The sequence below is a fragment of the Phycodurus eques genome, chromosome 10 (assembly GCF_024500275.1).
Source record: "Phycodurus eques isolate BA_2022a chromosome 10, UOR_Pequ_1.1, whole genome shotgun sequence".
NCBI lineage: Eukaryota > Metazoa > Chordata > Actinopteri > Syngnathiformes > Syngnathidae > Phycodurus > Phycodurus eques.
The window spans coordinates 24,414,693-24,442,097 of NC_084534.1; the positions used below are offsets into that span (position 1 = coordinate 24,414,693).

The 27,405-nt window shown below is 44.6% G+C and overlaps 1 protein-coding gene across 2 annotated transcripts in view; it reads left to right on the top strand.

Moving 5' to 3' along the window:
• Positions 1 to 11,449: 11,449 nt before the first annotated feature.
• Positions 11,450 to 27,405, top strand: part of LOC133408526 (plexin-A2-like) — an 83,108-nt gene continuing 67,152 nt past the window's right edge. For both annotated transcript variants that reach the window (XM_061687529.1, XM_061687530.1), the window contains exons 1-2: positions 11,450 to 12,784; positions 15,904 to 16,086. In XM_061687529.1, coding sequence (XP_061543513.1) covers positions 11,564 to 12,784; positions 15,904 to 16,086 — 1,404 coding nt within the window. In that variant the 5' untranslated portion in view covers positions 11,450 to 11,563. The remainder of the gene's footprint in view (positions 12,785 to 15,903; positions 16,087 to 27,405) is intronic.

Consider the following 27,405-nt stretch of genomic DNA (forward strand, 5'->3'; position numbering starts at 1 on the left):
AACTATTTGTATACTACTATATACTATATATACTACTAATCAAAAAGGCAATTTCCCAGAATATGTCCTCTTTGAGTCAAGCTTACCTTCGTTCTTGCGATGCCATGATGCACTGCATGAGGCCTAGGAGAGAGCAGAAGGAGCTTTTTGTTCCATTAAAAGACTTACAAACTTTCATCTTTCTGAATTATGAGGGCACAGAGGAAACGTTCAAAAGACCGCCTTGGAGTTGGCTTAATAAAAGTGACCTTGTGAATGAGCCAAGCTTCCTTCATTTGTCTTCACATGATCTCAATTAGAAGGCATGTTGACATCGGGTCGAAATCTATAAAAGCTGGTTTTCTATAAAATGACACAGAAACATCTTTGTCCAGAAACACAGCGACGTCACCGTTTAGTTAGGGGGCGCGCGTCGCTTAGGAGTACATTGTATTTGGTTGAAATGCATAACAAGTCGTTAGTGGATCAATGCGACCATAGTCCCCACAAGAAGTTGCTCAGGTCACGTGTTGGTATGAAAACAACAGGAAAGTGTGTTCTGCAGAAGTTTGAACGTAACCTAACAATAAGCATGCGCGTCCCTCACAGCTGACCACGGGAGATAGTCGGTTTCTGGTCAGGACGTCTGGTCCCAGAAGACCGGAGCACTCACACCTTGGCGACCAAACCCAGCTGGGATTTATTTGACAGATGTGGAGAGCTTTAAGTCTCACATCTTATCCAGCGGGTCCAGCGAATGTCGCTCATTTCCGACAGCGTTCTTTTCCTCGGTTGCCTGGTGGGACCTGTTCAGAATCTTCAACTTCACAACATTTCTCAGCACTCCAGAGATTTAGAGAGAGGAGACGCGAGTTCGGGAGTGGAATTAGGGACAATCCGGGTTGGGCCGAGCAGACCAGAGCGACTGTCGGGGGAGATAATCCGAGTTGATGCGTATATTTGCACAGCCTTGGGATGAGTGGCCGCCGCGGTGGCGTTTGCCGTGAGGATTAAATGTTAAAAACGGGTTGGGAGCGGCAGATGCTTCGTGGGAATGCCAGTGGGCTCGCTATTTGGAAAGCAGGAATTCACCGTCGCTGTTCCGATCTAAAATAATCGAACTGAATAAGAGGTGGCTTGATAGTAATCAATAGCAAGGTATTGTGATGCTATCTGTGTCATTGGTATCATGATAATACCACTATTGATGGAAATATATTGCGATACTTTCAGAATCCTTGACAAAGTATCGTGATACAATCAGTGCGGTCATTTGTATTGTAGTACTATCAGCATTGTTGGGAAGTATTGTGATACTATCATTATCCTTGGCAAACTATCAGGCTACTATCAGTATCATTGGCAAAGTATCAATATTTTTTGTGTTGTAATAAATACCGGTATCGTTGGGAACATATTGTGATACTATCAACCTTTCATGACTCTTATCGTTATCATTTACTAGGTACTGTGATACTCTCCGTATCCTTGGCAAAATAGGCATTGTTGAAAAAGTATCTGAAGTATTGTTAGTATCCTGCTACTATTTCTATTTCTGCGCTTCCTTGCTGTTCTCCGTCTGTCTGTAAGTCAGTAAGTGATTGGTCAGCAGTCGAGTTAGCAGCTGTTCCTTTCGCGTTGTAATTTCTTTGATCGCGACGACTCGTGCCAGCCGGCGCCAACCTTGGCATCGTTGGCCCCGCCAAGCCAAAGGTGGTGGGGGGACGAAGCCGAGGATGCGCACCGGGGCTTCCTCAGAAAAACGCCTTTGATTTTACTTGCGTGCGGCGACGCGGGATTTATGGATTTATGGACATATGCGCGTCTTCACGGCTTCACGGGGATGCACGACAGCGCCGAGTTTGATTATTTTTCCTCGCCGGGGTGCAGTCGCTGCCAAACGTAATGGATTTCCCCCCGGCAGGTCCCAATGATTTATGCATGCGAAGGCAACGCGGCCCAGCGAGCACGTAACCGAATCAGTCTGGGTGGAAATGTATCATTGTTCAACCTGAGAGCAGACTGTCAACGCAGAAACAAACAAACAAACAAAAAAAAGTAGAGAATCTCAAAGGCTGAGTAGCAACGGAGCCTAATAAAAATGTCTGTTAGGGAGTTGTGTCAGTACAGAAGAGAAAATAGTGCTCGTCTTCAGACCGGAGAAAGATAATCACGTTTCAGTTTGTCCTCGGTTTTCAATGCGGTTCTACTCCTACGGCAGCTTGAATTTGTACATCAGTCTTAGACTTTGATTTTGTTGTTTGTTTATTTATTTATTTTTTTGGACTGACATGCGTATCAAAAAGTGGTCTGGTCCCAAGTGCTATAGAATTGGTCGAATGAGCCCTGTGATCACTTGGTCCTGGGTATAACCTGCCTCTCGCTCAAAAAGTTACACAGCTGCAACGGGATCCAGCTCACGCGTGACCCTAATGAGGATAAGCGGTATAGAAAATGGATGGATGGAAGAATCTCAAAGCCCGAGCCCAATAAAATGGCTGTTCGCGAGTTACGTCAGCACAAAGAACTTCTGCTGTCGTGCATCGTCTTGTGAGAGAGTTCACATTTCAAACCCTCCTTACGCATCCTCTGCAGCGGCGGCGTCCGCAGATCCCTTTGTGGCGGGTACTACTCGGCTGGCCCCCTTTTCGCTGTCGCTCGTGCACTTAAGAAACATTCAAGATGAGGCATGCGGGGCAGCTGATGCAGAGGCGATGCATCACCGCCACCACAAACGCTCTCCCGCCTCGTCCTTCTCCTTTGCTGAATTATAGAGGAGCCTTGTTGGCTCATCACAGAACCGGAGGTCACTTTGACTTTCCATCCTGTCGCTCATCGCGTATGCAACGTGAGGGGCCTCGGCGGGCGAGAGGAAGCCGCTTGAGGTCACCATTAACCGGGTAGGACCGACAATGAGATTTATAGACGAGCGGAGACAGAGCCCGGGAAAGAGGGATGGGAGGAGAAGGGCCACGCATGGCTAAATCTGACTGTGGCAGCCGTGCCCTTCATCTGGCCGCCTTTTCCTAACAGCAATTTCAGATACAGTCCCGTATCTGCATGTATAATGCATGCGGGCGCAGATAATGGCATGCGATGCTGGGGAGTAGGAGATGCGAGGGGCGGGGGTACCGCCTGTGTTGTGGCGATGTATCGGAATTGTCCCCCAGTGTCACATTTGCCTCGGCCCCAGCTCCCTTCGAGCGTTCTCCGCTTATTAGGAGCCGAGCGCGTTGCCATGACATAGTGCCATTTTACTGCTCCCGCCAGACATCCGCTGCCGCTCTAGCGTTGAGATTAGTAGCGGGGGGCGGGGGGGAGGGGGGGGGGGGGTGCTCACACAGTCTGCGCTGACCAATAAAAAGCCGCCGGTGGGGAACGAAAAAGGCAATCACAGCTTTTATTTGTCAGAGAAGGGGAAAAAGAAAACAAAATCACTGCGGTACATCCAGGCGTGCAAAGCTATAAGCGGATATATGGGCGTTACATCCGATTGCTTTGTTTGCATCACACGTCATTAATCTGTTGCTGATGGGCGTGTGAGGTATGCTGCTGTTTGGATGCAAATGATGAACACGCACACACACGCATAACATGCCGTTTAAAAAAAAAAAAAAAAATTCTAAAAGATTACATGCAAATGTATTGCTCCTCAAGTCAAATATAACTGAACTGTACTTAACAAATGTACCGGATTAAAAACAAACATTGTGCCAAGTTTGAAGATTTAATAAAGTGATTCTTTTGTTTACCACTAGAGGGAGCCTGTGCGCCACTAGCAGAAGTATATATGTACCATCGATGATGTCATTACTGTCATCGTGCGTAATGTCATTGAACCCCAGTCTACTGCTGAATGATAAATTTCTTCAAGAGAGATCCCTTCGTAGTCATTGGCACATTCTGGCCACAACTTTTTCCAACAGGCATTTAAAATTTCCTTCTTCCTATCCTTCACCACCTTTTAGGTATTCAGAAGTCGCGTTGGTATTGCGTAATCACGCCAGTGCCTTCAGAGTGAAGATTTTGTTGGAATCCAAAGCTCCGACGAGTTGGTGAAAGGTGTAAACAGCCTTGAACGAATGTACGATATGTTTAACATAAAATGCGCAATGTATTTAAACTGCGATATGACGGAGGGTTACTGTCATTGCTTTTTTTTTTTCAAAATTAGTTGCCAGAGAGGTTGGAAAAGTTGCTAAAGCTAGCGACAAATGTGAAGCCGCTACGTAAGCAAAAACGTCCAGTTCTTATCGTCGGCATCAGCGACACTTACGGGACTGAAGTGGAAAAGCCGTTAGCTACGACTTTCATGTTGCAGGGTTTACTTGGCTTTCTACTTGTTGCTAGACAGAATTCTTGGTGCCTGAAAAATATCTGCATCTACTCCCATGCCCACTAGGCCGTTTGATTGACAGGAACAAGAACAAGGCATACAGACAAACTCACACGACAGGAATTAATAAGGATTAAGAGACGCGTCTTTTCATACACTGTTAATTTCACAATTGAATCGCCGCTCTGCATTAAATATAAATTTAACACCCCGCTGCCCTCAGTGCAGACAGAATGCTGATATAATGACAATGAACCACAGGCCAAATGTCATGAATTTCATTGTGCTGCAACAGTGCATATATCCTGTGGGGGTGTCTGCAGCGTGAGCGTTCACGCTGCACATTATGTCCTCTGAGGCTCGCGTGTGCGCGTGTGTGTCTGCGCGCACATGTGTGTGGCCCTGGGCTGCCGCCATGGCGATAAAACGCGGTGGACCGCTCATCACAAAAACGCCGCTTTTCCTAATAAACCCGCCTCTCTCTCTGTGATCCAATATGACGTTCGCTCCAAAAGTCAGCGCCAACATAGACGCCGTTTCCGTGCCCTAATTCTCCCGACGCGGCCCCACGAAGGTTATCAGCCGTGCGGGTCTTCCACTCCGCCCGCCTCGGCCACGTTTGACCTACTTCTGTCTCCGCAACATTGTAAACAGATCCACTAATTGCCTTCATTTATTCATTTGGAAGTCAAGTTCTGTTGCGGCTGGCGGCCTCCCAGCTCGCTCATCTGTAACGTGTACAACCGCTACACACACACACGCCACCATCACGTGCGGATTTACAGCAAAACCCAGACAGACATATCCCATCAGGCCATACTGTATGCACACGTGTCGTAAGACCCAAATTTAGGCAACCCCTAAATTTCTACTTAAAGAAGACATACTAAGCTTTATTTCACAATTGTAAAAAGTTCCCGGGTGTCTTAATAACAGGTATGGGACATGCTTTTGTCAACGTACCTCAAGAATACATTACACACCCTATTTCATGGCTTGCTAAAATGAGCCCTGAAAGCGCCTGTACTGTACCACTTTTCATCCATTAAAAGTAACGATGCTAGACTTAGTTAAATAAATATTAGATTAATATATGGTTTACTTCCCACAGGCATCGTCTGTCTGGGTTTTTGGGGAAACGATGCATCCGCAGTCATTGTTTGAGATGAGTGGAACAGGCTACAGCCACCCAACAAGCTAGTTTCACCAAATCCCCTGCAGAAGACGCTCGCTTGCCTATTCATTCCCATAGTTTTGCTACTGGTAGTCTCGGTAACAAAATCTTGACTTGCCATTGGCTCAGCAGTACATGGGGCGGGGTATACAATCGCTAACTTGCATGAGACAAACAGTTCAAGAAAATGACTTTTAAGAAACAAAGTACTATAATTTTTTATTCTTGATACTTCGGAACGCTTTTAAACTGTGAAAAATGTGTTTAATATGTCTCATTTTAAACACACTAAAATGCACCACTACTCTCTAAATTGTGTTCAGAAGATCACAGCGGTCCGACTAATGTCAATGTTCTTCGCTTGCCGGTTAATAAAATCAAATCATGACTTATGAGTCTTTGCCTCGCTCGTGCTCGCCAGGGCAGAGGAGCGAGAAGCGAGAGGATAACTTGGCACACAGCGAGACCTTTCATCGGCGGCCCATCTTGAAAGTTAAAAACAAGCACCGCTGCGAGGGAAAAGTGGCTGTTTTGTGCCCCGCAGGCCTTGTAATCATGAGAACAGAAGTTGCTGTGGTGATTGGTCGTCCGCTCACCTTTCTGCCCCCGTGTTCTCGTGTTGTTATTGCTTGGCGCGGCCTCATAAATTTAGGCCATGCGGAACAGCAGTGGAAAAAACGAAATCAAAAAAATGTTATTTTATCACCTCTGACGCATGTGACAATGACTCCCTTTGTTGACTAAGTGCGAGGGCTGAGCTGTAGCTTCTGAACTTTCGGAAAGATAAAACCATGCAATCTGCCCGCTGTGTTCATCATCTCACACTAATTCGTTCGAGTTAAAGTGTTCGTTTAACTTATTTCGAAACTTGTGTGACTGCTAATACCGTCATATTAAAATGTTAAATTCACATTTGAGTACAGTTAATAAAGGTTTGGAGCCGATTATTATATTTTCATTACAGTTTATGGATTTCTTTTTTATTCGTTGACCTTCTAAAAGTTTTTCCTCTGGGGCTCCCCTGGTGGTTGTGATGTGTAATATACCGGTGAGCCACTTTGGTAAACAGTAAATAGATGGAGGGAGAGCTAGTCAGAAGCGAATGCTACATGATAACTACGAACAGAACTCACATATTTCACAACAGCTTTTTAAATGAACTTGTCTGATCATTTCATCGTGCCAGGAACCTGCTAGCAGAGACGCTAATGCTAACACAACACGGGAGGTTGTGCCGCGGGAAGTTGTCGAATTTTACTTAACTGTCTGAAAACATATTGCAAATAATGTGTCTTTAAATATCTATCTATGCCAGCAATGTATAGTGACAGGCAGAGCAATTAAAATACTCTTCCACTAGATGGCAGAATTAAGCTGTGCATCCACATGTTGCCATTCATACAACAGGAAAATAGCTTTGTGTTCGACTATACAGGCCCAGATTACACTCAGTAAGTGAAGTTGGGAATAAATTGAGAATAAATCAGCATCATTTTAGGACATATAGCTTTTGTGCAATTTTTCTCATGTAAAATATGTGCCTTGGCTCAATAAAGCACTAAAGTCCGTGATCAGGACTCCAGTAAAAGAGGTACATTCGTCCTTATCAAGCCAGTGTAGCGTCACGTAACTTTTAAGCTGTTATTTAATGGTGCCATTACTACCGTACATTATGTCATGTTGCTTTTAATCTTAGCTTTATTTAATAAACATTGTCTAACCATTTTAGTGCATGGGAAAGCTTATATTAGCGCTTGACAAAACTCGTTTACAAAAGCGCAAACGCAGGAGATGTCCACAAGTGGATGTTAAGTGTGCTGCAGGGCTGCGACGATTAATCGAATAACTGGAATAATTAAAAAAAACAAAACAAACAAAAAAAAAAAAAAAGGGTGAAGCATAATCTCGAGGATAATTTTTCCACACAGGCTAATGTTACTGCAGTCGCACTCACCACTTCGCGTAGAAATAAGTTGCCCCGATGGGCGCGAGCCTGGTGGAAAGAGTGTAAAAGACACACTTTCAATCACTTTATTGAACAAACAGTAAGAAAACAAGAGTCACAGATGGATGACGACCCCAAGTGGACAAAAAAAAAACCTGTAATCGGTGGAATACTCAGTTCTAAAAATATTCGCTAGCTGTAGCCCTAGCCTGCTGTAATTCTTTATCCTTTGTGTATTTTGAGAGAAGACCGTATTTATTTCGTTTAAACTGTAAAACAAAATGAAAAAATGTGTCCTGTGTTAACTCAATAAACGCTCAAACGGTCATCGCAATCAAAGCTTTTGAGTGAGCTGTCAAAGTGACGCACACGGACCAGCAAACAATCATCCACCTCCTTTGAACGTTTCAGTTCATCTCTGATGGCAGATGGGTCAAACTAACGAACCCAAAGGACCCCTTCTGTTCGAGGAATGATGCCCAACAAGGCGCCGCAGAAGTCCTGACAGCAGTTCACTGTGCTGAAATCCAAATGGACGCATTTGGAGGGGGTCGTGTTTGTGGAACGCAAGAGGCCTGCTCGTCCTCCCCTCCCCGCCGTAGGCCTCGACGAAACGCGTACTCGTGTCAAACGTCTGGAGCGTGTCTGAGTGGCGAGGCGCCGTATTCGGGCGGTGATGTGAAGAGCGCCTCTGTAATCCAGTGTAAACAGCGAGCGGCATGACTGCACGCTTCAGACGTGACCGGAGCCGGCCGAGGAGGAATGGATGAAACGACCAGCGCTTCCTGTTTTATCCTGTTTTTCTTTTTCCTCTGCTGTTTACGAAATGCTCAGAGGGTTTGAGGCGCAGACGCTCAACACCGAGTTAACCTCCAGGGGGGCGTCGTCGTTGCTACAAGTTGTTTAAGGCCACGTCAAAATTGCCTTCATGCACATTTTTTTCAACAAGATTTTTCCCATCGAAGTCATTTTCATGCCTCCCTCGTGATGTGGTTACAAACACTGCTGTGTCACATGAAAGTCGGATTTCCCTGCCGTAAAAATTTTTTTTTTCGTGGTCGCGTACCGGTTTCCTGCACACAAGCGCCTCTCTTAAAAATCACAATCTGGTGACTTTCCTGGTGGAAGGAATGTTGCTTTACTAAAGTCATGCCGGTTAGGCCCCAGGCCATACTAAGGACAAAATGCTACTGATCCCTTGAGAAAGTGAAAGAAGATTAAAGGTAAAACTGTTCAAATGAAACTGTGGCAATGTCAACAAAGAAGTTGATGCAGAAGATCATCTGCCCACAGCAGCTTTGATTTGATACTATTGGCAGCATTTGAACCCCTGAAAAATGTAAAAGTCAAATGATTTTCTTCCTGAATGGTTGTTTGTCCAAGGGAGATTTTTTTCAAATCGTCATTAAAATGGCTATTTGTCACAAGCTTGCTTATTCTTCCAGAGCGAGCAGGGTAATTTTCCACAAAAAGGACACACTGGGCTCGTATGAATGTAAAGTATAAAACGGAACGTACAGATAGTCAGCCTTGGGTGGCCAATTACTGGCAGAGTCGCTGGCGGCGAGCCTGCCGAAAAAAAACGAGCGGCGCGGGTGCGGACTTTAGAGCGACCGCGGTGCGAGCGTGGCGGCGACAGATGGGCGGGAGGTGTCGTAGTGCTTCTGGAAGGAGTCCAGCCAGCTCAGTGTCAGTCCATCCGCTAAGTTCTTGGCTGGCGCTCAACTCGGCGGGACGTCCCGTTTGACGGCCAACTCACCGTGTCGTGACACCCTCCCGTTTTCTTGACATGACTGTCATCATTTAACCTCTACTTAAACCAAGAATTATCAATAGGAAAACGCAAATGCAAATGCAGCCGGGAAAAAGATGGAAGAATGCGCTCTTTAGCAGGCTAGGTGTTATTGTTGTATGTCATAGCAGAAACCCGGCTCACTTTCAAGCACGCTCCGCCAAGTTGCTGGGAGTCAAATCACTTTGTGTTCCTTCTACCTGTGAAAATATTCCTGCGAGTGCTCAGTACTCCCTCAGTGCGCTAACGGGAGAACGCCTTTCGCTACCATGGTGACTACCACAAACGATAGAGGAACACGTGTATAGACAGATAATATAACAATACTCACGGGTATATTTTCTTTGCTCTCTGGCAAGAACGGCTGTGGCTTACTGAAGAGTGACTGTCTCCATGGACAAGCATTCTTATGTCTGTATGACACTGCCCCCAGGTGGCCGAGCCACAAACACCAGAAGGAGCAGCACAATGTCCATTGAATTCAAGTAAAACGTGGCAAGAACTGTTTCATCCTTTACATTCTGTTTAATTATGTCATTACTGTATGTTTATAACACAATATTCTAGAGTGCTATTTTTAAAAATTAAAAACAAACAAAAAACATGATTTTTTTTGGGAAGCTGGAACAGATAAATGCCATTTCCATTCATTTCAATGGGGAAAGATGATTTGAGAGACAAGCCTTCATGCTGTTTTGAATTACGAGCATGGTCACAGAACGAACCGAACTCATATCTCAAAGCACAATTTTATCTATTGTATTTTTTTTTAAACCGGTGGACAGATGCAGCACCTGATCACCAAGATGCCAAATTACGTTTGTGAATTAGCGCAGCATACCCGTGCATGCGGCGCACGGAACAATAAAAGTATCTATCAATTTACGATGCAGCCGACACATCGCCGAACACAAATGCGCACACCGCAATCACCACGCCAACAACTTCACAGGAAAAAAAAGTACGTGGTGGTTATCAGAAGCTTACGACGATAACGCTGATAGCTCATGCTAATCTGTGCTTCCAACACAGCAGCTCTGTTTAGCTTTTGGCTTTAAAATGAAAGTGCTTCTGTGTGGTCTGCCTGTTGCTTGAAAGTGGGTGATTTGCTATTTCAGTCCAAATTGGAGCGAATAACCTGATTGTTTTTTCCAATGATATTTGATCCAAGATGCTCGAGGTGTTGGCAGAAAAACAGTTTATTTGGGTCAGCAGAACCACAACTTTCCACCAATGTTTTTCAGCAGTGGCTTGGCGAGGATGACACAAATGGGGGGAAAAAATGGGGGTCTCCACCTTTAGGAGCCCACTGATTCATGATGACACCCCGACAGATTTAGGGTGATGGCACGTTTCCCAATTTATAGTCCGTCCTCCCGGGCAGCCACTTTTATCACCTCCCTTTAATAGACTTTGATGTGGCAGCTGTGACTGCAAAGTGACTTTATCCGCAATGCCCCTCTGCGCCGTCACTCCGCATTCATCTTTGTTTGGATGTGAAAACCTGCTTGAAAGCAAATTAATTCATTTCGCAGCAGAGACAGCCAGGCACAAGTACGCTTCATGATAAGAAAATGTGAGCACATGACTGCCACATGTCCGACTCATCCGAGCTCAACCAGCCTTTGAGGGGCATTGTTTGGCGCCCCCCCCTCGGAGAGATCTACATAAAATATGCTAATGAAATTAAAAAGGGAAGTGCTAGGGTTGATGCCGCCTGGCTGGGAATCGCTAATGACTCCCTGCCATCCCTGGAAAGAGGCTGATTAATTTGGGGAATGTCGGCTGCAGTGGAGAGTGATTAATTCCTCCTGGATTCGGCCATTTAAGTGAACATGACAGGGTGGCGGACAAAGAAGAGGCAGCCCCAAACACGGACACATGATGTATACATTTGGCTGGCTTTAATAAGCGACCAGAAGAGTCGGCAGGCGCAGCTACATTGTGTGACCGCGTTGTTGGAGTAAGGGGCGGGAGTTAGTTCTCCTGAAAGGGGTGACACATTTAATAAGCTCCCCAGTTGACGGTGGGGAGAACATGAAACCCTCTCTTGTAAATACGATGAGACACTTAGAACAAATGATTGCTTGTTTCTTTGATGCATCATGAGTCTGACGAAGCACAAGCAGATGGGAAAACAAGCAGAAGTGCTGATGATAACCTAAGTGCGCTTGAAACGAGGTGGGACTTTTAAGCAGTTGATAAAAGAAACGTCTCGCCTCTTCTCTTTCAGAGGAATGTGAAGTTTCCTGGAGAAGGACGACGAGTTCTCTGGCTTTCACCTCGCTGACGCACAGTCCCCGGAGGTTCGTCGGCGCGCCGTCTTTCTCGGAGGGGATGGGAACGCGCTTACATAAAAGATGGACTTATTACCGCGTCGCTGAAGTTCACGGCCCTCAGAAGGTCATGTCACGGTCCGTGGCCCTCGGGCTGCTGACGCTCATCCTCGTGAGTCAAAAGACAGCTGCAGGACAGACTGTGAACGTCTTCCAGTCGGAGCGAGAGTGGTCGCTGAACCACCTCGCCGTGCATCAGTCCACGGGGGCCCTCTACATCGGCGCCGTCAACCGGATTTACAAGCTGTCGGCCAACCTCACGCTCCTGGTGTCCCACGCCACAGGGCCCGAGTATGACAACAAAGCGTGCTACCCTCCTCTGATCGTGCAGCCCTGCTCGGAGCCCCTCGCCTCCATCGACAACGTCAACAAGCTGCTGCTCATCGACTACTCCCACAACCGCCTCCTGGCGTGCGGCAGCCTCTACCAGGGCGTCTGCAAGCTCATGAGACTGGATGACCTGTTCATCCTCGGGGAGCCCACTCATAAGAAAGAACACTACCTGTCCAGTGACACGCAGACCGGGACCATGTACGGGGTGGTGGTGCCCTCGCTGGCTCAGGATGCCACGCTGTACATCGGCACCGCAGTTGGAGGGAAGCAGGACTACTTCCCGACTATCTCCAGCCGCAAGCTGCCTCGCGACCCGGAATCCTCCGCCATGCTCGACTACGAGCTTCACACTGACTTTGTCTCGTCGCTCATCAAAATCCCCTCGGATACCCTGGCTCTTGTCCCGCATTTTGACATCTACTACATCTACGGCTTCGATAGTGGTCATTTTGTCTACTTCATGACCGTCCAGCCAGAGACGCCGGAGAACGGGATGCCGTCCGGGGGCTCCCCTGGTGACCTGTTCTACACCTCCCGCATCATCCGCCTCTGCAAAGGCGACAAGAAGTTCCACTCCTACGTGTCGCTTCCTGTGGGCTGCGTCCACCGGAGCGAGGAATACCGCCTGTTGCAGGCAGCCTACCTGTCCAAGGCCGGCGCGGTCTTGGCCAAGGCGCTTAACATTGGCGCCCAGGATGACGTGCTCTTTGCCGTGTTCTCCAAGGGCCAGAAGCAGTATCACGACCCGTCCGATCACTCCGCACTTTGCGTTTTCACCATCCAGGACATCAACACGCGCATCAAGGAGAGGCTGCAGTCTTGCTACCAGGGCGAGGGACACCTGGAGCTGCACTGGCTGCTGGGAAAGGATGTGCAGTGCACCAAGGCGGTAGGTGGACTGATCCAATCACCATCTATATTTACATACAGTGAGTGAACCCCTCGTTTATCGCGGGTGATAAGTTCCTGAACCACGCGCAAAAGGGGAAAATCAGCGATACAGAGAGCTCACATGAAACACCAAGTTAATTAATTTCCCCCCCCCCAGCTCTAGACTTAACCCATCCCACACCACAGGTTAATTACTGAAGATAATCTTTTAGAGACATCCAAAGATCTGGTCTTTGCCGACCTTGATGCGAAGGGAGGAATTGAGATCAAATTCGGCCCGATTTTTGGCATGTGTGTCCTCCTCTTTAGTAGTTTAGATACTTTCAATATCACACAAGTGGTAATCCACAGAAGACTTTAAACCAACATGGCGGTGAGCAGCACAGACACAAATGTACACTTTGATTAACCACAATTGCAATACAAGCAGAGTCTGATTTTGGAATCCCTTGAGAGGAGGGGGCTTGGAGGAGATTCAGCCCATGGAGCTAATCACACTTGGCAAGAAGCTTTGATTTCATTCGGGGGGTTTGGCCACCGACGCCCACCTTCCTCTAATCCCCTTCCACTCCCCTCATCCCCGTCGCTCCACTCGTGTCCCTGTCAGCACCGCTCAAACCCTCTCGAGGATTCTTCTTCATCTTGAGAAAAAAGTGCCTTTCTCGCACATGTCCGTGACTACGCCTTCATAAAAGCCACAATTATGCATAATCAGGCTTTCACGGGAACGGGCTGAAAGCAATGATGAAAACAATCACATCCATTACTGTGCCGCTTCCCAGTGTGCACTTTGATTCCACTATGCTATCAAGTAAATAGGATGTTATTCAAATCAAAGCAGCTGAAGCGAGCTGTAAATACATAATAGTGCCATAATTAATCTTGCTGTGCCGTTAACCTTAGGGACTAAAGAAAACACAATGGCTCGGTCCTGATAACTTATCATTACATCACACGCTTCTCAGTAAAAGAGCTACAATCAAGTCTAATTGCATGCTTTGTTAGAGGTTGATATCTGATATTTGTTCTTTTTTTTTTTTTTTTTTATTAAGAGTTTGTAAAAGCAATGATTCTTTATTCAGTTTTAAAGAAAGGAAGAAAGCTAATTATAAAGACAAATATGGTCTTCAGACTGCATGCTTTTGAGCGACTGAGGCGGTTGGAAGCCTTCTGATAAAATCTTAATCTGGCATGTCAGAAGATAAAATGCTAACACAAGTCATGCAACTTTGATGTTACTTTAGTACGTCAGCATGCCAATATTTGCGGATTACAGCTCAGCCTGATGGGAACATTCCATTGATAAGTGCTATAAAAAAAAACAAATAAAAACTTGTTTGCTTTGTGCTGCGAGCTACAATTAAGAGTTCCGAGTAAGCTTCAATTACGCCGTCGCTCGGGTGAAGTAATAAAAATAATAATTATGGAGTAAGGTACTATAATGCCCTGGCATGTGGGCAAGGAGAGCCAAAGTCGCAGATGCACTTTCAGCTATTTAGTGAATGGGACAAATTAAAACACTCTCAAGGAGCTGCTGTAGGCCACAACTCACGCCAGACGCTCACACTGAACTCCAATTCCTGACGTCAATGACTAGGTCACACCCCTTAAACATACATCCAACACATACATTTTTACATATAATGACAAAAATAATGACAAAAAAAAAAAGCCAAAGCAGAATAATGGGCACATAATGTCATCGGACGTATAGGAAATAGATCAATCCACTTTTTTTTGTCGTCAGAGATTGACATTTTTAAAAGTAGAAGAGGATTCAATATGTTACTTGTTGATTGATAATGTCAACTTTTGAGTGAACTACATGTTCACCCGCTATATTGCGGCCTTTTAAGTGGTCTTTTATGTCCTCCCTCCTTATATCACGGTTCTCTTTTTGCAATCTTACTGTATGGCAGATTTTTAAACAATACATATCGAACTTTGTATCTAACATTCAATCCCTTTATTAAAACAAAGGTTAACAAAATAAACACACAACAAGCACATTACACACTAGATGCAGTGCTCAACAGACGCTCAGAGGCAATCAACACGCAGACTTGCTAACGGTTAGCCCCTTAACAACCCGCTGCTATCCTGACCCAACAACAGCCAAATCTACGCTCTCATTCGCTGACTCCTACGTCACTGAACAGGCCACAGGCCCCGCCTTTTAATGCCACACACATACAAAGGAACAGATATAACAGTGTAGAATGAGTCACTTCCAGCAGTAGTAGAAGAAGAAGGACTGACTATTCTTCTTCGTTTGTGTGGACTGTTTTATACTGCCTCCCGGTGGCCAAGGCGAGCATACCTGAAGGAGCAACACAATGAATTGGACTTCAGCATTAAATCAACTCTTTAATTCTTTACAATCTGTTTCATCAAGTTATTACTCTATTTTTTTTGTATACAGAACAATGTTATAAAGTGATATTTTTGCTCATTAAAAAACAAAAATTGGACCGCATTAATGGCATTTCCATTCATTTCAATGTGGAAAGGTGACTTGAGATACGAAATCTCAAAGCACCACTGTAATTGTAAATATGACAATAACAGGAGGCAGTGAGATCAAATTAGGAAATAAAGCCAGCACCTAATTAAGGTTTTGAGGCGCGTGTAAAGCAAAAGAAACACGGCCGCTTTGCACGCGGCGCTCTTTGATGCTTTATCAAGCATCAAGACATCTCTGGCACTGCTTATTTCTGTGATGTGGCATCAAGTGATCAACAATCACAGGGAACAGGTGCAAAACGTGCGCCGCCTCACCCGCTTTTCCATCATGGCGAATTTGCCTCCGCTCACAGTCGATAAGCGCGGCTGCCGAGAAAGCTTTTGAAGTTCTTGTTTTTAAACCCACAGAAAACCCCCCAGCCCAAACAATGTCGCACTTAACACGGAGGACCTCGTTCTTTATTCACACGCGTCACCGCTGATTTGTCTTCCCTTTTCCCCGTTCACAATTCCGCTCTTCTTCCTCGCACACATCTGTCATCCCCAATCCACGATTCTTTCACTCTCCCGCCGTCTTCTTTTATCTTCCTCGCACACAAAAAAGAGTGGCCGTTTTAATTATTGTACAGCCGTTCTTTCTTCCTCTGCTCACAGCCTGTTCCCATCGACGACCACTTCTGCGGCCTGGACATAAATCAGCCTCTGGGGGGCTCCCAGCTCGTGGCGGGCCGCACGGTTTACATGGAGAGCCGTGAGAGGCTGACCTCGGTCATCGCCTACAGCTACAATGGACACAGCGTGGTCTTCCTGGGAACCAGAAATGGGCGGCTTAAGAAGGTGAGGATAACGCTGTGTGACTCAAAGACCTTGGCAAGTGAATTCTTTTCGAAATACATTCTACTTTTTTGACGATAACTGCTGGAAACGTACAAAGACTCAGAACTATGGTGTATTGAATTGTGGCGATATAGCGTTAAACTGTTTTTCACCATTTAAATGTTCCTGATTTTTTTTTTTTTTTTTTTAATGGCCGTGGCTAAAACGGCGCCCAGTGATGCACTTGGGCATCCGGCATGACTGGTGCCTCCCCAAATATATCACAATTTAATTCTTTCATGCCTTCATTCATTCATTTATCTGGCACAGTTTGGAGTTACTTAGTTCTTATTACTAGGCTGACTTCTACCACTATAGCATAACGTTAGCTAGCTAGCTAGCTATGCCTACACCCCGAAAATGCATCTTCCTGTACTATAAAAAAAAAAAAAAAAAAAGGAGAAGACCATGAAATAAAATCCTGGGGACAGCGTGAAGCAAACTTTATAGTTTACTGAGCAAGCACGCAAGTGAGGGGTGAGTTTTCAAATTCAGCTGATGGCCACAATTCACGCAGTCGGGATTCGGGAGGAGTCAGTTTGCGTCATTAATATTGAACACGTTTAATATTAAAGGTTGTCGGCCCAGACCCGTTTCTGAAACTATTATTGCGACAAATTCACGCTTAACACACCTTAGACCAGTGGTCCCCAAACCCCGGTCCGCGGACCGTTATCGGTCCGTGAGGCATTTGTTACCGAGCCAGATAGAAGGAAGGACCAATTTATATGAATAAGTCCGCAAACTAACAAAAAATTAGTAAAAAAAACAAACGTCTTCGGAGAGCTTCTTTTCAAAAGGAAAAAGGCCGCCTGAGGAGGCAGAAGAAGAGCCTATGACCTCCAAGAAAAAGAAAGCTTCTTTAATCCATTATGAGTTATGGTGAGTTGTATTTTTCATGTATTTAACATTCGTTTTTAAGCCGGTCGTGTTAATTTATTTTTTTCTGTATCCATATGTCACACCTTGACAGTCGGTGAAAGAAAAATGCCTACTCTAAACCGGGCCGCAGTGCAAAAAAGGTTGGGGACCACAGGATAATCTTATAGGATAATCTTATAAAACATATGATCCTCTCGCATTCATCGTCCTTGGTCAGGAAAGGCAAAATCGTGACAAAAACAGCCCCATTATCTTGATGTGTGTATCAAGCCTAAAACGGGTGACACACATATATTTCTGAAGAGATTATTAAAACGACAGACCCCACATACACAAGGGGAATTTAAAAAAATAAAAATAAATCAACCCCACTCGGCGTTGACCAGGATGTTTGTTTGTGAATATTGAACAGGTTTAACATTTATGCTACGTCACGCATCTAATTATCTGATTGCGGGATATAACTCTTACCCCCGCCTTACATGCTGCCGGGCCAATAGAAAGTACAGATTTCGTTACTCTTTGTACACAAGCCATTAAAAAAGTAAATTTTGCATAATATGACCCATTTAAACAAGGTTATATTGTGCCTGTCATCATGCACCGACTGGTCTGTTTTTGACTATATAAGGCGGGTGGGCTTGTATGATTGAATTATTTGTCCTCACCCTCCATTGCTCACTGAGTCTGTCTTCTATTTGGCCAGTTTCCTGGCCAAATAGAAGACATCATCTAAAATTTATAAATATCAAATCAACAAAAAAATAAATAAATCACTCTGAGCTTCAGCAGTAATAAAATAAGTTTTGAGTCTCAGCACCAATGAGCACATTAACAAAAACCATCTTTAATTCATTAACACAATAATCTCCACAATTAATGATATAATTATCATAACCGCCTAGCTTTAATATATCACAGGGATTAAAGTGTGACATGATACGGCTGCTCATTTACGTGCAGTCAGCAGTCACTGTGTGTGTGTGTGTGTGTGTGTTAGCCTTTAGCATGGCACTTTACATAATCTCATCGTTAGCCGAGAGTAACCAGACTTTTAAACAGCCACTTGTTTGACGGCTTGTTTTGATTAGGCCCCAACAATGACAAAGCACTTAAAACGAGACCACTCCAGCATCTGTGTGCACTCCACGCACTTCTCACACACTTCAGAGCATCAAGTGTCTTGTTATACAACCCCAATTCCAATGAAGTTGGGACGTTGTGTTAAACATAAATAAAAACAGAATACAATGATTTGCAAATCATGTTCAACCTATATTTAATTGAATACTAAGATAAGATATTTAATGTTCAAACTGATTAACTTGATTGTTTTTAGCAAATAATCATTGACTTAAAATTTTATGGCTGCAACACGTTCCAAAAAAGCTGGGACAGGTGGCAAAAAAGACTGAGAAAGTTGAGGAATGCTCATCAAACACCTGTTTGGAACATCCCACAGGTGAACAGGCGAATTGGGAACAGGTGGGTGCCATGATTGGGTATAAAAGGAACTTCCCTGAATTGGTCAGTCATTCACAAGCAAAGATGGGGCGAGGTTCACCTCTGTGTAAACAAGTGCGTGAGAAAATAGTTGAACAGTTTAAGGTCAATGTTCCTCAACGTACAATTGCAAGAAATTTAGGGATTTCATCATCTACGGTCCATAATATAATAAAATGTATTTATTTAATAAAAGGTTCAGAGAATCTGGAGAACTCACTGCATCTAAGCAGCGAGGCCAAAAACCAACATTGAATGCCCTTGACCTTCGATCCCTCAGGCGGCACTGCATCAAAATCCGACATCAATGTGTAAAGGATATCACCACATGGGCTCAGGAACACTTCAGAAAACCAATGTCAGTAAATACAGTTCGGCGCTACATCCGTAAGTGCAACTTGAAACTCTACTATGCAAAGCAAAAGCCATTTATCAACAACACCCAGAAACGCCGTCGGCTTCTCTGGGCCCGACCTCATCTAAGATGGACTGATGCAAAGTGGAAAAGTGTTCTGTGGTCTGACAAGTCCATATTTCAAATTGTTTTTTGGAAATTGTGGACGTCGTGTCCTCCGGGCCAAAGAGGAAAATAACCATCTGTTATGGACGCAAAGTTCAAAAGCCAGCATCTGTGATGGTATGGGGCTGCGTTAGTGCCAATGTCATGGCTAACTTACACATCTGTGAAGGCACCATTAATGCTGAAAGGTACGTACAGGTTTTGGAGAAACATGCTGCCGTCCAAGCAACGTCTTTTTCATGGACGCCCCTGCTTATTTCAGCAATGCCAATGCCAAACCACATTCTGCACGTGTTACAACAGCGTGGCTTCGTAGTAAAAGAGTGCTGGTACTAGACTGGCCTGCCTGCAGTCTGGACCTGTCTCCCATTGAAAATGTGTGGCGCATTGCGAAGCGTCAAATACGACAACGAAGACCCCGGATTGCTGAACAGCTGAAGCTGTACATCAAGCAAGAATGGGAAAGAATACCACCTACAAAGCTTCAACAATTAGTGTCCTCAGTTCCCAAACGTTTATTGAATGTTGTTAAAAGAAAAGGTGATGTAACACAGTGGTAAACATGACCCTGTCCCAGCTTTTCTGGGAACGTTTTGCAGCTATAAAATTCTAAGTTAATGATTATTTGCTAAAAACAATAAAGTTTATCAGTTTGAACATTAACACAACGTCCCAACTTCATTGGAATTGGGGTTGTATTACGTCCAGCTACAATTTGGAATTGGACCAAGATTTTCAGTGACGTCCCACTTAACCTCATTTCAATGAGTTGAGACGTTGGTATAGCTTCCCTCGCAAGAACTCAGTTCAACACTCTAGGGAATCTAAGGGATGCATTTTTCTTTTTCTTTGGCTTTTTTGTACCATACTTCAGCTCCTTATGGAAGTTACGTTAAGTACGCAAACTCAAAGCATTAAGACTCCAGCGTCACTTGCTGTGAAAGTTAAGTGACACTTATTGTTGTTTTGTTTGTTGTTAGCATTGGTTAAGAGAAGTAAAGTTTTTAATTGCTTGTATACAGATTGTTGGGTCTCTGGAATGTATGCTCACCCACTGAGTGTGAAAGTAAACAACCAAGTACTGTAAATTTTCTGCAAGTTGTCTATTGGCCAAAATATGTCCGTGAGTGAGCCGTTCTGAAAATTTTGCGAAATCTGTTTTTGTCACGATTCAGGTAATTCACATCCCCACCACCCCCCACACGAAGTCTCTCTGATGCCCATGACTTTGGGGGATATGGTTAAATAAAGCAGTGCTTTACATTTGCAGTCTGGACGGAGAAGGGTGAATATCTTTTGCTCCAGAGGGAGTCACAGAGTATCCAGAAGTGTCCTTTTTTTTTTTTTGGAAAACTAATCACTAGAATGGTCAGAAAGGTCGCTTAAGTGGCAACACCGACGCGACGCCTTAGCTCTGCCGTCGGTCATCACGGTAACCAAAGCCATATTCAGCATTGGCATGAGTCAAAATTCCCTAGAAACACTGAGTTCAACCAGAGCCTGGCGAGTGGATGGTAAGTGTTCTGTGATTCAGGATCAGAATCATCTTTATTTGCCAAGTATGTCTAAAACACACAAGGAATTTGACTTGTAGTGCGATAATCTGGGACAATGTCGATTGTGCAAATGTTGCAGATGCTACTCAGGCACATTCTTTATCCTTTGTGCATTTTGATGAAAGAATGTCAGAGACCTTGTACTAAGACACGTGAGAACGGTTTCAAATTGTGGGAAAAATAAATAATATCATGTTTGAATATTAATAGTGGAAATTAGAGGTGCAACAAATCGACAATTAATCGATAATCAAATTCATTCAGAACTATTTCATCAATAATCAGTCATTTAGAGTCGCTCTAACCAGTCGACCACCGTGCCGCTGATTATCTTTGTATTGTATCAAAATAAGACCTTTGTTATCATCTTCTTTTTGGAAAGCAATGATCAACACTTTTGCCTATTTTCTGACCCTAACCCATGTTACAGACCAAACCAGTAACTGAATCGTAATCAGTTCATGTTTGTACATTTTCTGCAATGTCAATTTGAAATAACGTCCTGTTTTTTAATAACGAGATGGAAATGAAATGTTTAGAAATAAGATTAATCGAAAAAAAATAATCGTCAGATTAATTGATTTTAAAAAGAAAAACATTAGTTGCAGGCCTAGTTAAAATGTTACTTGAAACATTTCTGTACATTTAATAATTTCACAAGGGGGGCAGTTTTAGATTTTCTGGGGGTAAAAATCTGAATCAATGGAAACAAAAAAATAATATCAAAGTCATTTGTCTTAATAGTCAAACTGACAGAATTTTTTTTTTTGGAATGTATCCCTCCCAATCACTGAAGCTTCCCCTCAAAGCAGCCCCACAGACATAATATGACCCCTTTCCTAGACGTAGTGTATGCGAAGCTGATTAAGCCCATTGTCCGTCATGTGTCATTTCAAAAAACCCACTGATATTACAATTCCTGCGGGCCCTGTGATTTCATCCGAGCGTATAGGCTGGCTGGCACCTCGCGGGCTCGGCCTCCTGCGCAGGCAGCTGACTGAGGAAATGTGGCAGAGGACTGTTGTGACATTAGCCCAAGGAGGGGGGCTCGGTCTTATCGGAAGCAGCGGTCTGTCTGATACGTAACACACAAGCAGACTGGGTGATGGAAAAAGACAAGCTGGACTGGGAGAGACAGACAGAAAAGCAGAATAGTGAGAAAGACTAACAAGAAAAGACAGCTAAGGACAGTGAGGGAGATAAAAAAAACAAGTGTAGATGGGTAATGACTCAAAGGAGATAAACAAATGAGTGGACCATAACAATTGCAATTGTAAAGGTTTCTGTGGTTCTTAAATCCTGGATTCCTTTGTCTCGAGTAACATGTAGCTCTTGCAAAATCTGACCCATAAAAGGTGAGAAATCGTTACAGTAAATATGCATAATGTTATGCAGACTGAGAACATTGTGATTGAATATTGTGAAAGAGATTCTGATGAGGACAGCAGCGGCACTTCACAGTGATATCAACCATGCTGCCGAAGGTGCATCAAGGCTGTGAATTTCTGAGTCTCAGACAGTGTAGTCTGTAAGCTCGAAAACAGCTTTGGATCTGCGCCCAGCCTAGCTGATCATGTCATGGGCGCAGAAATTTGGTTATTATTATGTAAATTAACTGCAAAATGACTCCCTCACAGACACATTTTAAGAATCTGAGAGATACAAGGTTTACTCTGTTGTTTAATTTCACAATGGATGGGTGGGCAGGCATTCCAGAGACTCAAACAATTGTATACTGTACAAGCAATTAAAAAGTCAACTTTCCATAATATGTCCCCTAATAGAGATTTTACTGTAAAAACACCCAGAATAAGACTGCCGGAATTTCATTAACTTTAAGCCGCAACATGCTCGAGACGTTCAGGCAGCTCACTTCCATTTCTTCATCTTTTAAACTTGCCACCGTGTGTGTATATTTCATCTTTCGTGCTCTGAGTGCGACTCAATACAGGCCAACGTGTCTTATTACACCAACGAAATGGACGGCAATGATTCAGACTCCCAGGAGCCTCTGCGGGGGGGGGGGGGGGTTACCTCTCCAGTCTCCATCCGTCTGCCCCCAAATGGACGGGCGGAGTGGAAATGGACCGTGACAATAAAAACCAGCGCCGCCGCGACAGGGTCACCGCAAAAGGTCAAGCCTGTCACGGGGAGGGTGTAGCCGAGTTGAAAGGTCACGGGGGCTAAGCGACAGCGGCTCCATGAAAAGCGTATGGATGTATCCGTCAACGTCTCGCCGCCAGGTCACTCCGCTTGCGCGTGAAACGGGATGTTTCCGTCATCGCGCTGGCTTTGCTGGTGTTGCACTCGCTGCCTGCTTTGGGGACTGTGAAATGTGACCCGGTGGGAGAAAAGAGGGGATTTTAATGGATGTTAATGAGGAGTAACCAAAGTGTACAAAGTCTGGCTTGAGGGCCATTTGTGGACTGCACGTTTTTTCTTTTTTTTTTTCTTTTAATTTCCCGCTGCATAGTCAAACAAACAATGACCTAAAACTAGAATGATCTAAAACAACCACATAGTTTCAGCCTCAGCAAAGTCAATTTAGCTTAATGCTAACAAACAATGCAAAAGGACATAGACGAGCTAACGAACAGCATCGTTCGTTTGGGGTTTGAAACAGTTCAATCGGACCTGCACCCTGACAGGAAGGTTATATAAGCTCTATTTCTATGTTGTTGTTGTTAGTTTATCCATTTGCAGCGAGTAGGGGACTGAGATGGCTGCCAGTTTGAGAGGCACTAATGTCACAGTTACCACAACCTCTTAACAAAACGCTAGTGATTTCCATTGGGAATGTGCCAATGATTACTTCACTGATGAATTTGAACATTAATGATGATTTGGAACAGCTGGAAGAGCCGCCGAACACAAAGGAGAGAACACTGCGCGCCGGCCGGATGGTCCTGCGGGAAGCAGCGGCTTCCTTTGCTAAATTGCAGCTGAGTGACTAAGAGCACATTTCTTCATGTTGGCCCACTGCTACTTGAAACTTGATACCAGAAACAAGAAAAAAAAAAAAAAAGGTTGTCACGTATCGTTCCGCTGCGTTGTGGCTTGGGTTTTTGTTCGGTCTGCTTCTTCGCACGGTCCGACTGTACAGTCATTGTCTGGCTTATTTTTTTTATTCGTCACTGTTCTTGGGGGGGGTCTTAACGGTCGTGATGTCACCTCGTAATTACTGCAAACCGATCCGCCTGGGAAGTGATTACAGCAACACCACTTGGACAAACTACAATGATTGTTGAAGATGTTTAGATGGTTATTCACATTTTCTTTCCCTTAAGAGCAATACAAAAACTTGTTTTGATGAAAACACACACAGATTTAGCACCAGGAACATACATACTGTAGCAGGTCTCGTGTGCAATTTAATCTTTTGCTGCAGACATAAACAATGGCTTTCTATGGCTGGATTTACACTGCAGCTACAAGTGTCGGATTCTCATATAACGCATATATCACCCCCGCCCCCCATCCTACTGTTTATTTCCATGTACATGTCAAGTGACACATATCCGATGCGGCTGTGTCAACCATCACGGGCAGACCCCCAAAGTGCTTTCAACAAGTGTAAACACAAAATTAAACAATAAAACAAAGAACATAAATAAGAAATGCTACATAGGGTTGAGCTGACCTGAGCTGACTCAATTAGGGTAACAGCCACATTACTCCAATGGCTGCGGTCGGCAATTACTTAGCTTATTAGCTTCACGTTGCCAATTGACATATAGGAGATCCAGAGTTTAATTCCCTCTTGTTGCACAGTCTACATGTTGTGCAAAGTAAGTTATTTGTCGCTGAGAGGGAGGAACGTGATTAGTCTCGAGTTTGAATGTAAACAAACAACTGCAGTTTTCTAACAGCCATTAGTTGGTCCGCTGGCGAGTAGCAAACATAGAGAAGGATTGCTTCAAATCTCCTGTCCCATTTAGTCCTCCCATTTGCTTCATTTTACTTCATTTTAGAGCTCTCTCTCGTCCCTCTCCATATCTCCTCTGAGGGGATGGCGCCAGCTCCATGTGGGGGCGAAGCGCCTTGTAGCATCGTAGACCAATGGCGAAAGTCCAATAGCGCCAGAATTCTCCACTAAATAAAATAGCACGGCTATAAATAGTGTAAATAGTGCAAAGGTGTTTAGCATGATGCAAACGAACACTAAATGGTTCAAAAATGTGCGGAAAAGTACAAATAAAGGCACAAGTTTGCAGAGCTGTTTATACAAACAAAAATAAAAAGATCACAAACTGAGTATATATGCTTCTGAAGGAAAACGCGCGAGAATGACTCTTCTTTCGACTTAACCTGTGGCGGCCTCAGCACAGAACGGCCCTCGAGCCGGATTGATTTTCGGAGGGGAAAACGTGGCGTCGCAGCACAATGAATGATGGCTGGCGGGAGCACAACGGCATGCAGAGCGCTAACCCCACCGACGCGTAGCGAGCGTACTAACGCGGCCCCCTTCTGTCCCTCGCCAACATGTTCTCAACATTTTCCGACCTTCCTGGCTGCCACGAGCACAGCAATATTTTAGAGTCATCCAAGTTTAATGTGTCCTCTGCAGTGTGGGTTTGAGAAGCTGCCCTTAACACGCCTGGTAGTTCCTCTCTAAGGCGCATGCACACGAATAGAAAGTGCTGGATGCAATAAAATCGGACCAGTCAATTGTCTCCATGTGGAGCAGTAACTTGAAATGAGAAAAAGCTCACAGGAAACACACACAAAAAAAGAGGATAAATCTATTTTTTCTGGCCATGTTTTTGTTCCGTTTTTATTTTTCTGACTGATTTTTTTCTTACTTTTACTGCCCCCCATTAATTGCGGGTGGAATTGTCCTTGTTTTTAAGAAATATTGCAGGCGTTCGGGGGCCAAATTGACGGGATCGAACGCAACGAGCAGGAACCGGCATGAGGAAAGGTCTCAGAGTGGATCAACGTGAGATGATTGGGTGGATCTGAGATGCGGGCTGCTAATAAAGGAGGCAATTTGTCACAATACGAGAAGGTGTCCACTCCCCGCTCTCTCAGTCCTTTCATCCCCGCTTTCCATCTCCCGTGTGCACTCCCGTTAATGGGAAGCGCACAGGAGGACCGTGACTGCATTGCGGTCGAGGGAAAAATAACGTCCGCCTGTATTGTTCTGCTGCAGTCGTAGGTGGGCCCTGGGAACTCGGAAAACAATGGCAGTCATTGGAGGTTGGGGGATTTGGGGGCTGCGTGGAGGAGGACAGGAAACAGGCAACAGGAAAAGCATGTCCTCCAGGAGGGAGTATGCAGACACACACTGGAGACTGTGGTGGAGTTGTAGAAAGAAAAAGAAAAAAAACAACTCTGAAGGCTTGGAAACTGGCCACGGAAACCAAAGGTCAAAGCGAACTGACTAGAAAATGACTTCCCATGCAGTCAAGCACGGGACAATAATACAAATAATTGGGCCAAATTTGAGCATTCCTTTTTATTCAAGTCAGCAAAGCCCCAATTATCGGATGTCTCTGAAAGATTATCCTAAGCGATTATCCCATGATGTGAGATGTAGACACTAACTATCGGGATGACTGAGCTGACAATTGTAAATGTTAATTAAACCTGTTCAATAGATATAATCGCAAATCCTTGTGTGTGGCCAGCACCAGGTTCGGACGAGCTTTGTTTGATTGTTGACGTGAAGCGTAATGAAAGCTAATTAACGAGGATACACACATACCGACAATTGGGCTGAATTTTCACATTTTACCCCTACTGATCAAAGTCAGCAAAGCGCGATAATTGGAGGTCTCTGGAAGATTATTCTATGCAATTATATCGTGGTATGCGGTGTGTCACAAATGATTTTTCCTTTCCGATCTGCTAAGAAAACAATCGAGGCGGACAATCGTAAATGTTAAAACTTGTTTAATATTTCCGATCACACATTTTCATGTGTGTGGTCATCATTGAGTTTGGCCCAGCCCCCAACCACTCATACCAAGAATTGGGCCGAATTTGAGCATTTTCCTCCCTTGCAATCAAAGTCCGTAAAGGCCTGATTATCTGATGTCTCGAAAAGATTATCCTGATTATCCTTTGGAGTAGACTGGAGTGTGTTCAGGGTAATTTTCCCACCCTGAAATGCTTGGAAAACGACCGGGGCCAACAATTGCAAATGTGAAACTTTTAATTCATAATTGCAATACTAAAAACATAGTTCGGCTGACCCACGGAGTCCGTGATTATGAGGTAAAACAAAACGATAGCCAATTAGGATGTGATGTGTGCTGTGTTGGTCATCCGGAGTACAACACACACGATAAGAGCAGTACACATAAGTTTTTTTCCCTTGTCGTGCGGGGGTCTCTTGTACTTTAAAGCTTAAGGTTAAGGTGTTTAAAAAAGAAAAAAAAAATTGCTGTGTGTGCGCCCCGCATTCGTCGTTTTTATTTAAGCGCAGCGTGACGCAGCCGGCGGGCTGGCTTTGTGGCAGCGGCTCTCGCGGCGGGCCAATGATTAGCGCCGTCTTGTAACATACGTCTCCACCTCAGTGACCTCGGCCTCCCTCTTTGTTCATTAACTCTACAATATCCTCATTAGCATGCGCGCGGCCCCGATGGATATGTGAGCTAATCAATGTGCGCTCTCCTCATCCACGCTGCGACCATATGCGCAGCCAGTCAACCTTAAAGGTGGCCAGTTGCCCGGACCTTATGGTGCCGCACGCCTCGTGTCACCATGCTGAGCCGAGCCCGGGGGAGCATCTGGGAACGCTCTCGCTTTGAGTCTTTGTACATATTCAGGTTGTTATCAAGCATTAGAAGACAGCAACTATGGATGAATGATTGC